Source organism: Melanostigma gelatinosum, assembly GCF_949748355.1.
Source record: "Melanostigma gelatinosum genome assembly, chromosome: 19".
Lineage (NCBI taxonomy): Eukaryota > Metazoa > Chordata > Actinopteri > Perciformes > Zoarcidae > Melanostigma > Melanostigma gelatinosum.
The window spans coordinates 14,693,840-14,708,348 of NC_136652.1; the positions used below are offsets into that span (position 1 = coordinate 14,693,840).

The following is a 14,509-nucleotide window of genomic DNA, read 5'->3' on the forward strand; positions in this document are numbered from 1 at the left end:
GAAGGGGCAGCGGAGCAGACTCATTACTGGTGCATTGGCCGGCCTCTAACCTAGACTGGAAGGACAATCATTAAACACACAAAGCTAATGACCGCCGACTGCTCCGGTTGTTTTGTTTTTTCCCATCAGCCTGGGATGTCTGTTTGTTGTTGTGTTGGCGCAGGTTACACACCGATAGATCTGTGGGGACACGGATAACAGAGCGACGGAGAGAATTGAGTCAGAGAATGAGTCAGAAAGGTGTGTTAATTGGTTCTGAGTGACCATCTGGAGCAGAAATCTCAGACAGGACTCCCCACCAGCCCGTAATGAGGTCTCGTCAGGCCGGAGCAGCCCTCGTCACACAGCTTCTGCCAAGCATCTGGGCATCGCCATGGTAACCTCTAAGCCCGTTTACCACCTCAAAGGTTATGAATCAGCCAATTGCAGCACGGAAACTTGTGCATCATCCCTCACATGGCTTAAATGTACGTGACTAGGCTACTATGTTTTCAAATCATTCATTGTAAGGATTTATAGAAAGGTTAAACCACAGCACTTTTTTTGGCACCGGAAATATGTCCTTTACAACCGAGTATCAAACGGTCAAGAACTTGCTGGCATCAAGTGTCTAGTCTGATTTGTAATGTCTACTAATTGATTGATCCGAAAGTTCCTGATTTACATCAAAATGTTGCCATTTTCAGACTTTATTTAATTATTTTGCAGCTGCTTGTCTGTAGCAATCGGCTTCTTTAGAGAAACGATGTTGTGTGAGTACATTACTAAAAGTTAGCTGTCCCATCAGCAGTAGCATTTGAAATGGTACCCATCCCTCGTTCTAACTTTGGCTCTAATAATACATCAGGAGGATGTCGTATAATCACTTTTAAGTATTGTTTGCTTTCAAGCTAAAGACCCAAAGACTTTTGACTTCAGCAGATTACAATAGTTAAAGATTTCCCTCACAGGAATATCTCCTCACCCTTCTCTTTACATGAGCATCAATTTTATTTCTTGGAGAGCTCATTCCGCAAGTTTAACCAGAACTTTGTTACGTTGCCATGTGAACCTGTTTAAGTAATTAGGAAAATATACATGTTTTGTTTCGTCTATTTTCGTGGCTCGACCCCGCCATTGGGTTCATATTTTTGCCAGTGTAAGCAGGATCCTCTGGGCTGAAATGGGGGGGGGGGGGGGGAATTCCTGTGAAAGTAGAGGGCTACAGTAGTTGAGCTGAGCTTGCACTATGTTTGTGTGTTGTGTGGTTGACTTTTGTGACAGACAGACAGTGCTGCGTACACACACACACACACGGAGCAGCCAGAGAGCGAGTTTGTTGGTATGGGACGCTGGCAGAGTGTCATGTTAGTCATCTGTGCTGTCGACAGACTTTCATTGCTCAAACATTTTTTTAACATGAACCTAATATGTGCATTAAGCTGGTTTTCATGGAAGATATTGTCAGTCAACATCAAAAATGAAATCTAAAAGTGACCCAAAATGTCAACTGATCTCTTTCGATGAGGCACTGATCACTACAATTGACAAACAAAGTAGTTGCCTCAATGTGGTGTCAGAAAGCAAAACAAATGGACAGAGTAAAGAGGATGTAAAAGTAATAAGGGAAGAACGTGTGAGAGGGCGCTGAATGCGCTGTGGTCAATGGTTAGACTCTGGACCACACTGGACCAGACTGATGATGTCAGTAGGGAGGTCTTGTATAATGACAGACCGCAGTTAAATCCGGAGCACAGAGCCAGTTACACAGCGCAAGTCAACAATTTAGTCTGAGGTAGATGGAGAACAGCGACGCATTAACACCACATTTTAAAATGCATGCAAAGTACATCTGCTGACACTTGAGTTCACTCAAAGGACTCAAGATTCTGTTTTTTCATTCGTAGTCAAGGGACAAGATGTCGATGAATAACCAATTATTTGAAAGAAGGATTTCCTTTTTCCCCACTTGCTTATATTCTTTGTCTGTGTCTTTGTCAGCAGGATATCTGAAAATGGATTTCAGAGGCCAGATAGGCCCTGCGCCAATGAAACAGACAAAGAGATTGTAATCTAGATCGCAATGGAGTGTTTACCGTCAGCATAAATCCGTTTGGCTGAACTTTAACGCGATGAGAGCAATTTCTTAGGTGGCGAGCGACTTAGTTTGTTCGTGGTACTCTGAGTATCTTCACATGAAGAGGTTGTGTTTGTGGAACAGACAGAAAATTGATTCTCGTTTTTTGGTCTTGAAAGTGAATTATAGTCTGGGGAAACTATTTATCTCTGGTACTGGCCCAATACTCACCAGTATCCCAACAGGCTGGTGTTAGTCCCAACAGCACAGACCGAGAATCGGGATTCAGAGGAATAATATGTCAGTGTTGTGTTTGTGTGGTTTTGATATTAACCCACTGTTGTGAGTCAGAAGAGGTTTTTGTATTTTTACGTGGCCGTTTATTTGCCTCTAATGTGCAAATGGACAAGTATGTGTGACAGATCATGTGTCGCGAATTGTGTGTGAGATATATGATGGCCATGTGCATACTGACAGTAATTACAGAAGCTCGTACCACACAACATCTAATACATAACCAAATGCCAGCCAGCAATGTGATGTAAATCTACAGGGAATGTGAAGCTGTAAATCCTCATAAAACACGGCTCACTGCTTGGATTTTATTCTTTTTTTTTTTATTAGAAGATTATAAATGTGGGTTTGCGGTATTTCTAGATCGATTTGCAGTTTGCACACAGTTTGTTGTTCTGTGTGAGTGAGTGTGTGGCCGTGTGTCTGCTGTTTATCTGTGTCTGTTTATGAACGTGTGCCAGGGACAATGTGGCATCTCCAGAGCTGGAATTCCTCTCACACCGCACTCCCACAAGAGACTCTCTGTCTTTCTCTGCTTCTGTAGGATCTGAATGTTGTCTGTTTGCTCGTTTCCACTGGTCAAGGTGACCGCCTAACAAATCCCACTCTTAGCTTTTGATTCCAATAGTCTCTGTACCAAAACCGACCATTGCAAAACACACACTAGCAGTGCCAAAACGCGCTGATGTACGAACGTTTGTTATCCCAGCTTCTTTCTGTGATGTCTCACTCAGTACATGAGGCAGAGAAACAGAGCAGAGTCAGACCCATAAAATCTTTATGGAGCCCCACTGGCTACTGTCTAGTTAGCACTTGAACTGTAAAGTTATGCAAAGCTGCTCTATGTCTGCATTATGAGTGTGCAAGCTTGCATGTGCATGCATGCCTGAGTTTATTAAAGTTTTTTTACTGTTTATAGCTCAGAGGCTAACATATGGCAGAGCGGCTGACTTGACATAACAGGATGTGCAAGAGGATCGAACCAGTCCAGCGTGGTGCATGGCGATGAGGGCCCCGTGCGCTGTGGTTTGTGAGTATATTTGACAACAGCAGGGGGCACCACTGTGTCCCATTGTACTGCCCCCTTGATTAAAACAGAGAGAGGAGTAAGAACAGCAGAAGATGGCCATGGGAAAGCTCCTGATAAGCAAGGGACCAATGACAAAACAATCGAAAACAGCTCGTCGCATCAGACTAAACAGTTTGGATATCTCTGGAATGTCTTTTGAGATTCAAAGAGGAATCACTGGGTTACTTTGACTGGAGTGCAAGTGCATTGACTCTGTGGACCTAAGGATGAGTCAGAAAGGTTGACAATTCCAAAAAAGACAGTATACATTCAAACAATTAAACAAAATGAATCTGACTTGGTACTGTTGCAGTTTTTCCAACGAAATTGAATTTGAACTGTAATAAATTAAAAAACAATTAAAAAAGCAATTCTGTAAAGTTAATGAGAAAATGTATCTTTGAGAATCGATATGGATCAACAGTAGGTTTTACGACTCGAGCTTAATTTGTGTAGTACTTTCACATATTCATACGTAGTAAAGTAGCAGTAGCACTTCGTCTTGGGTGGGACTTTCTGTCCACTCGCAGGCTCTTTCTCTGTTGTGAAAGTGCTCTGCCACAGTACATCTGGTGCAGTACACAGAGTGAGATGACCCAGAATGTATGACACACTGGACATCAGCACTCAGCCTGGCACTGCCGCCCTGACACAGCTGCCGGCCTACAGTCTCATGACCTCCATCCACAGTGAGACCAACACATCTCCACTGTCTGCACCTGTGGACTCACTCACTTACTCACACAAACAACAAAACAAACAAACACACGCACTTTATTCCCTGTTTTGTTATTTCCGAGCACGATGTGTGAACAGCATTTTATCAAAGATACAGTTTAATCTTCTTCCACGGCCATCTTCTCTTTCAAACACGCATCCCAGCTGGCAGATATGCACCACGGCTCAAGAACACCGTGCACTCAGTTAAAGGACTCTGGCCTCTCGCACGGCGCTGCTCATACCTTTGGAAGCTCGCTTACATCCAAAACAACATCTGTCCTTTCAGTCGCGCCTGATTAAAACACCCTGGAATCTCAGTTCACACACACACACACACACAACAGTGTAACATAATCACCGACCACATGGCCACGGAGGGCATACGCTGCATGGAGAATCTGGGGATCCAGGGCTTAGCAGAAATATGCTTTGTTTATATGTCGGCAGTTTTCTACACAAAGCACATGAAAGGGACCTGCAATTACCAGTGCATTAATAAAAGCATGGATTAGTATCGGACTCGTAAATCCTACTCGGAAAGGCTTGTGACTGTGGGAGGCGTAATATAGTTTGGTGTAAACTGCATGCCGATAGAAACTACATGTCGGTGAGTTGGAGAGTGCATAATAGAGTATTTAAAAGTAAAATTGACTTAAATGGGACACAAAGAATGTGAAAATGTTTTGTCTGAGTTACAGTGGTGTCAGCAGGTTTCTCTGTACCCATTTGTTGTTCACCATGCATATCACTGCTTACCTCACACTCTCCCGGTTGTCTTCCTCTTCCTTTCTCTTCTCTCTCTCTCTCTCTCTCTCTCTCGCTCCCTCTAGCCCTGAAGTCATTCCTGTGTTGATATTTGAAGTTTCCCCCAGCTTTCAAAAGACTCCAGTGTTATGGTTGACCACCCTATGAAAAGTAACACCTCAAGCACACAAACAGCAAGCGCCACGCATTCATTATTACTCCCTGAAAGCGTTGTTTTCAGTGGAAAGACCAGTGTGTTGATCTAATTTCATGAGTTGCTCAGCTGGGGGAGGGGACCGAGGCAACAGTAATTAGTTGTCATGCTAATTGGGTTTGTGTGATAACTCCCACGCAAGGCTCAGTGGCGCGTGAAGCACAGTGGGGCTAGCCTGGCCGCCGACTCCTCACACATACACATCCTCTTGCGCATTGTAACACACATAAACACACACATATATATATATATATATATATGCACACACATATAAATAAGAGTAGCAAATGCTCTCATCCAGATTGGTTCATAGAAAATGCCTCGGGACTGTCGGGCCTTTGACCCATCGTCGAAGCAGAATTAATGATTTGAAAGTCTTGATCCCAATTAATCACTTAGCGAAGGCACTCTGAGGACTAAGAGATAAGGGTTCAAGACATTCGATCCAATTAAGCTCGGGGTAGACGCCAAGTGATTTAAAAAAAAGGAGGACGATGTGTAGAAACACGGGGCGAGCCAAGATGAGCGATAGATGGAGAAATGGTGATCAGAGCGGAAGGAGAGGTGACTACACCCTTGTTGCTTCAATGTGAGGAGTTTATAGTGACCTTTATTTCATACTCATGAAACTACTATGAAAATCTAAAAATGAATATCATTTACTGGAACAGGACAGGATGCATACCAGCCTCGTTAATCTGCGTATGAAGAATAAGCGCGTTCATTTCCAAAATATTATTTTCATCATTCAATGTCTTCACAATGTAGAGGATGCATGCTCTAAAACTCAGCTATTCTATTCTATGTCTGTGTTAGTGTTGTGTGGTTACGTACAGCATTCCTTAATGAAGCGCGTTGGTGGTGCCCTTGATGTCTGTCCACCAAGTTGTTAATCACGCCTGGCAGCACCGTTCGTGACTCCCCCCGGGGGCTATTTTTAAGGCCCAGGGTCACTGACCTCCAGGAAGGGTCACTCTCACTATCAGGGGAGGTCCAGCCACTGCTTTGCTTCAAGACCGTCTGCATTCTTTTTCTATCTCCGTCTCCTTTTTCTCCTTCGTCTCAGGAGCGCCTTTCTACTTTTATCTTTCCTCCTCCTTGTAGTCCGAACACCTAAAGGTGTTTCACTATTGTTTCAACTCTACATCAAGATATCACCTTTATCAGTTTGATGCTTTTATGTGACCAGTCTGACAGGTTCCACTGTAATCTTCTACTACTCTCTAACTCCTCCCCGACCTTTATCTTCCCTCTGCTCTCTTTCCGTTCTCTTTCCGTGCAACATCGCCCCTCCGAGTGTGTTTAGACACGCTGCTTGCTTTTGTGATAATCTTGCAGAGTCATAAAATGAAACACCGTGATAAAGCGTAATCCAGGGCAAGTGCGTTTAAAGGAAATCTACCGTCTCAACGGGTGTTTTTCTGAGTCTTTAACATTATTCAGCCTGTGGGAGTGTTTGAGTGGTAATGAATGGACTCAGTGGAAGATTAGTTGATTCTTTGTAGATGGAAGATCCCTGCAATGCCTTCATGTCTGTTGCCATACCTGCAAGAAACACGTGCCGTTCCCTGAGATTGTGTCTTGTCCTGACCTGTCCTTACACAGTCCTGTAAATGTAGTCATTGCCAATGCTGGCAATCCCATCTAAGCCCTGACTCTGATTTGTAAATATAGGCTTTTTTTTTTTTTAAACTAATTTATACTGACCAAAAAGTCCCACACATCATGACCTCACATAGAAATGGCTTTTGCATAAAAGAAACGACTGTCTGATAAGAAATGCTCCCCGTCTCACGTCTACTCTAGAGGTTGTCCCAAACCTGATGACGGTGCTATTTTCCTCCCATCCTTCAGGAACCAAGCAGGATCGGCACCAGAGAAGAGGAGCGCTTGATAAGACAATGAAACCATTCATAATAGATGGGAGAAAAGATGAAAGAGGATAGATGAAAGGCAGTGAAATTGTCAAAATAACTTTCATACTTGACATCCATCAGGATGTAGTCCAAGTCCTGAGGCTTTTTACGACTGTGTTCAAAGTAACCCACGGCAGAAAATGTATATTCATGACATCAACCCTCCATGAAAGAATCCCGTATATATTATGAGAACCATGAAATAAGTTTAGCTCTCACATCCTATACTTTCAGGACACAGTTATAGACACTGAATTGGTTGCAGGCGTATCCACTTGGCATTATGGTAAAACAATTGGCAAGTGACTTTGTCTCCTCTCGTCTGGCAACATGACACCTTGATTGGTGGCCAGTGTGAAGAGAGAGAAGGGGGAAGCTGGCACCTCCACACACACACACACACACACCAGCGGTGTTTGACGAGTGTGCACTGGGTCAACAGGCTTCCTGTTCTCCTTATTAGCAGTACAGTTTGAGTTGCTCCAGGTGGGGTCACGCTGTTTTGTATTTGGGTAACTGGGTTTTGGCAGAAAGAGTGTTTGTGGTGGGAGTGTGTGGGTGTGAGGAGGGGGGGGCGACTTTCAACACCTCTTTTTAGCTTGAAGAAGGGGGAGGATCAGCGTTCTTCAAAAAACAGAACGTGCTCATCATTCATTAGAAACATGGGAAGACTAGTGCAATGATGTAATGGCAGTATGGACACACACACACACACACACACACACACACACACACACACACACCAGTAGTCCTACCCCTTGCTGCTGCTGTTAACCGGAGGTCAGCAGTGCAGACCCCCGGGTTGTAGACTTGCTGGCCAACGAAGCTGCTCTTGTGTGATCGTGTGTTCTGTGTGTTGAGACCGTACGCAGGATACTGTTAATGAGCAGCCGCCGCTCATCCACGGCCTGTTAAAGGAATTCTTCACTGACACACACTTTGAACCGTTATATTGTATAAAAGGGAACGATCAGGGCCAACAAAGAGGAGTGACTTGCATGATGTGTTTGATTTCTGGTGCGTGGGTAAACCACTTTAGTTTAGACATGTGAATTTCGACAACTACTGGATGGATCGCTGTGACATTTTGTGCATTCATGATCCCCAGAGGATGAATCCCACTGACTTTGGTGATCAGCTGACTCTTCTTCTATAGCTCCACTATGATGTAGACATTTTATTGAAATATCTCGACAAGTAGTGGATGGATTGCCCTAAAATCTGGTACAGATATTCATGTTCCCCAGAGGATGAATCGTACAAATGTTGATCACCTGACCTTTCATCTAGTACCATCATCAGGTCAAAGTTGTACTTGTTAGCTCTTGTTAGTTTCCGATAGTTTCTATACACTAGTTGCATATTCCTCTTATTTTATTTATTCTTATTTTTATTTTCTTTGTTGTGGGCTGTTTTTGGTGAACAGCAGGTGAAGCAGCATTTTAGATTGGCTTGAAACCGCGGAGAAGGGAGCTGAGTGTGGAGCTGTGATTTAAATGGTTTTGTCTTACCTTCTCAGTCTCTCTATCGCTCATCCTTCTGGCATCTGTCACGAGATCTGGCAGCTGTTGCCGCTCTGAGAGTATATGCCTCTGACAACAACAGGGAGAATCAGAGAGAGTCTCAGGACTTCTTCATTACCATGGAGTAGCCTGCTGGTGGAGCGTAACAAAGGGCTGATCAGACAGGATGGCTGTGCAATTTCATGCTTGTACATGGCGTGTTTCTTTTTCTCTTACATATTCAAATGAGATCGGCACAGAGAACATTGCTGTTATATTATATACCAACTGATATATATGTGTGTGTGTGTGTGTATGGTAATCCTAAACCAAATGAACTACTTTCAAAAGTCTCAAAGTTTTTTGTTGTTGTTCAGCATTTGGTCCAGATTTATTATGCATCACCTCCTAAAAACATTTTTTCCCCCATGCGCTTTTTGTTCATTTTCATACAATTGTATGGAGAATGTGCTTTGTTCACAGTCCCTATTCAACGCTGGCTCGAGAGACGTATTGGTGGGAAAGCCCTGTCAGCATGAGATAAAAAGTTTTCTGAGCTGTTTAAAAAAAAAAAAACTCCCATAAATGAACTACACTCTTGTAAATGTATTTTGGAATATAAGCTGCCTCAGCAAAACTATAAAGTGACCATTTAAAACGATCAAAGAAGGCAATAAGGACATAAACATCATCATGGAGGAGGTTTAGGTCACTAATGTTGTCAGTGAATTTTGTTCAGGGTTAAAAACAAAACGTATCAACTGGTCAAATTATATGAGATTACCATAACAAATATAAATCACAAAATGAATCGTGTATTGTTGGAATATTAATGATTCGTCCGCGGTTTGAGTTCATTTCTGGCCATATTGTGCTCCTGGCTCGGGACAAGTGTTTTCCCTCTGCTGTAATGGTTTGTTGGGAGGAGTGATTGAGGGAGAGAGAGACTCGGCGGGTGAAGAGAGGGGGAGGCGCAGTGTTTTGAGGATTCGCTGTGTGCTCCGGGCGTTCTCTCACTCGATTTTTTTAAATGGAAATAAGCTTATTGTGTGCTCGCTCTGCAAGTTCACACCGTTTTCTGTCACTCGTCGAGGGATTCCATTAACTTTTCGGAAACTTCTCGCCCACTTGGACGGCATCTCCCCCGCCGTGTGGTTTGGTTTATGCCCCGGCGCACGGATCCTGAGCAGGGAACACCCCGCAAGGAACTTTTCAGACCAATGACCTGTTGTTGGTCCAACACAACTCTAGGCCGTCTCACTTTCCTTTTTTTTTGTGTTTAATATATAACTTGAATTCGACGCACGAGTTGTTGCGGGAGTTTCGCAAACATGTCGGGACGCCATTCGCGCACTAAACTTCGGATCGTGCCAAGCAATGTCAGAGCGTTTCGCCGGTGCGTCAAGGGCAACTTTCTGTAGGAGCAGCCTTGGCACCCACATCTCGTTTGTGTTGCTGGGCGATCAGGTTCACTGCCCGCCGGCCTGGATTCAAGCTTTGCACCAGATTGGGCTGACTGAACACAACACATTCTTCCATCATGGAAGGTGATCAGGGGGCCGGTGCGCTGACCGATGAGCCCCGGGCAGAGAGCGCTGCTGCGTCCGACAGTTTTTCCCAACTGTGGACGGACGTAATGGGGATGCTGGTAAGTTGTTGTTGGTTTTTTTTTTTTTTTTTTTGGATGTCAAAGTTGACACTGATTTTGCCGAATGAGCGATTGTGTAGCCAACTAGTTGCCGCATGCAAATTGCGCTTCAACACAGCTCTCAGCCGTGCGTCCTTAATTAAAGGCCCGAGTTTCAAATGCACCAGCACTACATGCGGTTTAGTTGGAGGCTGCAAGCGACGTATTCACACGCTTGAGTCGGTCGGATCGGAACAGGAATCGGATGAGAATATGGTATATTACACAGTGAAAGATGAACCCTTCGTGTGTGTGTTTTAGTTTGCTGGACTGAGCATCGGTGTACTGCCCTGCTACATTGTTTACATTGCTGCTCTCTTTCTCCAATGTTGTTGCTCCTCCAGCTGAGGAGATGTGTTGTCTGTATTGTTGACTGGATCATAACAGTGCCACTCAAAAAAACTGGAAAAGCGGATTATTAGTTATGTTTTGGCTTTCTTGAAGTTCACATCAAGGTCTCTGAGATCCCACACATACCTCTCTTATCAGGAAACATTCTAACATTTAACAATTCGCTTATTAAGTAATTGGTAAATTAAGTTTGATTTCCCACAGTGTTTCAGACCCCTGGATCATAAGAGCTTTTGAGTGTCCTGTTTTCTTTGTAAACTGCATTATCTCAGTCCAGAGAGAGTCAGATTAACTGTATACTGCATATTTGTGCCTCACATGCTCTTCACTTTGGAGATGCTGTATATTGTAACAACTCTCTTTTGTTTGGCTGCCACAGCAGTCTTGATTTTACAGGCCATGGGGGGGGGGGGGGGGGGTCTGATTGATCTGCTGACCAAATGTGTTGCAGTTACTTCCACTCTGTTTAAAGACAAAGGTGTTAATTTGGTTTGGTCTGGCACTGAAGATGTGTGTGTGTGTGTGTGTGTGTGTGTGTGTGTGTGTGTGTGTGTGTGTGTGTGTGTGTGTGTGTGTGTGTGTGTGTGTGTGTGTGTGTGTGTGTGTGTGTGTGTGTGTGTGTGTGTGTGTGTGTGTGTGTGTGTGTGCGCGCGCGCGCGCGCGCAGATGTAGGTGGGGGGAGGCGGTCCTGCCCTCTGACACTAGTGGGAGACCTGGCTCCCAGCCAGGCAATTTATCCAGATTTATTGCTCTGGAGGCAAATGTCTGCAAGACTATGTGCTCATGGTTTCCCCTGAGCTGAGACACACACATGAAAAACAGCAACATGCTTTTTGAACTCTTTTGTTCTTGACATGTGTCAAATACACCAATCTCCACTGTTTGATGGTCAATCCAATAACTTCAAACTTTTTAAGTTTCACAGTTTTATAATATGGACACATGCATCCTTCTCTTTGCTAACATCAACGTGGTTGGAGGTCACAAACTAATTGATTTTAAGTAGCTGACCCACCAGAAGACATAGCACACTCTACTCATTTAAAGTCACTGACCTCCGCTTTAGCTGGAACCTTGTTCCACGTACTGTATCACTTTACATGTTTGTGTATTCAATCTTGGGACGGTTTGGAATAGTTGTGACCATCTTACTTTCCAACAAAACTATACTGGAAAGATTAGAAGTGTGAAAGCATGGAACTTGATCGGTCTACTTGGCCGCTGACGGCGTCTTTCAAAAGTTCAGCAGGTCAGATCGTCCTACTAGAACTAACTGGTTGACAGCCATGATAATACATGATTTTCCGTTGGAATGGTCTTTTGGTGATGAGTTTCTTGAGTTGATGGCAGCTTGCAGGCATCATGTAAGTATGACAGTGTCTTGTAAAACATTGTCATTTCCTTGCAGTACTGCTATGCATTTGAATAAGTATACGTGATTGTATGTTCACTGCTTTAAAATGTGTCTTAGATTGATTTATCAATTTATTGACATAATTAATACAGTAACAATAAAAAAGTCCCAAAAATACAAGCCTCTTAAATTGCCCTTGATATAATGAGCTTTCTTCCTAACAATGTGCTGCTCGGGCTCCTATCGTAAAGCACCCTATGACGTCCTAAGCACAATGAAAACCCTCTACTTCAAAGTACAATAGCTCTGCTAAATATAACTATTGCCCTATGACTTTCAATGGCTTTTGTTTTGCTTGTGAGCCTATATGGGAATTCAATGGCCTTTTTAATTTGGGTTTGCCCCAAGCCTGTTGACCCAACTTTAACTCACTGTTACAAATGTGTTTGGTCTTGGCTCCCCTCTCATGAGAACAGGCTTACTTGTATCGATAGACATACATCCTGATAAAGATCTGGTTAACATGCTTATTATACTCCTGCCTGTCGGGGATTACTATATGTTTCAGCACACATGCCAAACTCAAGAACGACCCGGGTAGCATTGCAGATAAGCATTAAAACAGCCAGCGGAGAAGAGTTGAACTACAGAATTTCATCTACATTTGCTCCTCCAAAATACATTTTCATCGTGAAAACCAAAGGGCCCTTCGGTCTGCAGTATGTTTTTAAGGCGGCCTTGTCTTTGAGGCTAATCATACACAGTAGTCAGCCTGTTGCGGAATGTGTTTAATAAGAATACCAAAGTAAGCCAGTGAGTCAAAGGTAGTTTATGACAGAACAGCGCTGGAGCGATAGCAGTTTTAAGAGGTCGGATTTACAGATGTCTGAATGGGGATTTGCTTCTAGTCCCACCCCTCTTCTAGAGACATGAGGAGTTTTATTGAACTTTCTTTATTGAACTTTAAATGAGCCACATTAAAACGACCTGACTGGAAACAAAAAAATTCAGTTTCAGCAGACATGTTTTGAGTTCTCTGCAATAATCCATTCCTGTTCCTTTTCCATTGCACCTCCTTTGGCAAATGGTCTATGAGTCCTAATGGCTGCTTCATTTGTTTTAATGCGTTGAGGACGGTCACAATGCAGAGTTTTAAACATGCCTTCACTAAGGGATAACTTCTAATTGTTCCCCTTCCTAGTCTCGAGGATTTGATCGCAAACCTGGAGAGTCAAAAGCTGACAGTCATCCATTATTTCATTTTTGCTCCTTTGAAAGAAACCTCTCATCCCGTTTTTTGCTTGAAAGGTCGTCTTTAGCCTCGTGGAAGTCTTGTACTTGCCTGCAGGAAATCCTTCTCTGTTTGAAGAGAGTTTTGTGGCGTTTCACACAGTGTGGGTGGGAGTTTGTCCATTTAGAAAACACTGACTATACTAGACGGTGCTTCATCTCTAGACCTAAGGATTGGATCCTGCTCTCTCGAGACATGGATATTGATTGTCTCTGCGAAAAACAAATGGTTAGATGAGGTGCTTTCTATGTTCTTCCTCCCACATAGCACTTCATACGGAGTGGCAGCATATGCTCCAGTCCTTTTCTGCCAAACCGTGGTGAGCTAGGCCACTTTATATCTTTGCCAATAATGTCCTAACACAGTCTATCATAGCCTAATTGTGTCTACTGTTGCCCAGTCCAACTCGGCTCACTTCTCCTTTGCTCCCCCTCCCTGACTGCTGTCATTATTGAGGTCACACAGAGAACTGGCAGGTTTCCTCTGTTGGGATAGCAGAGCACTGATCTGCTCAAACCTGGATATCCTCAGGAAGCCCACTAAAGTGGGTGGGCTTTGCCCCCTGGCCTCACCTTCCTCGACACTCTTCCCCCGTTGGCTCCCGTCACCTACATCTTAGTCAGACTTGGCCAGACCACTGGCTCTATGTTTTGCGGAATTCTCCACTAAAGTGCATCCGATATTTTTCAGAACTCCTGTAGTTTGGTCAACCTGCCGCACCTGTCCTGAGGTTGCATTGAAAGTGATTGTACCACCGAGGTTCAAACATTACATCAGATGCGTGGCTCTACTGTAAACTGTTGTCATTGTTCTTTCCCCGAGAAAAGGGGCAGTCACCAGGCCAGCTTTGTGACAATGGTTAACACCATGTACTCCACCATTCAACCCAGTCAGGAATGTGAGCCCAAAGGATAGACCAGAACAAACATGTTAGGCCTGGGGCTAATGGCTTTTAGCCTTTCAGCATGTCTTTCTCTATGCTTATAATAAACAAACACATTCTTTGTGAGACTTTGCAACATCTAACATAATGTATAAAAACCTGAATTGAGCGTAACTTGCTTGCGGGATTAGCTGTGTGCCTTGGCAGTGACTCCTAAGCACGCAAGGAGACCTATGTTATCAGTGCCTTGCATGCTGGCTGTGGAATTTTTTAATAACTTTGCAAGAGAGCCATTCAGATGTTATGTTGTGAAGAAATGGTCCTTTCAGCTGGGAACTGCTCATTCTTGGCAATGTGTTTGTTTTAGAATAACAGCTTGTACCGAACTAAAAGTGTTTACATTGTGAAACGAGAAATAAACACTGCAG

The 14,509-nt window shown here is 43.7% G+C and overlaps 1 protein-coding gene across 4 annotated transcripts in view; it reads left to right on the forward strand.

The window, feature by feature from the left end:
• The window catches only part of sash1a (SAM and SH3 domain containing 1a), a 140,809-nt gene that overhangs the window by 84,776 nt on the left and 41,524 nt on the right, over window positions 1-14,509 (forward strand). The window contains exon 1 of one of the 4 annotated variants that reach the window (XM_079290760.1): window positions 9,601-10,163. The exons of the other annotated variants lie outside the window; for them this stretch is intronic. Within the exon in view, the coding sequence (XP_079146886.1) occupies window positions 10,056-10,163 (108 nt within the window). The 5' untranslated portion in view covers window positions 9,601-10,055. Of the gene's footprint in view, window positions 1-9,600; window positions 10,164-14,509 lie in introns of those variants that run through there. 4 annotated transcript variants of the gene reach the window in all.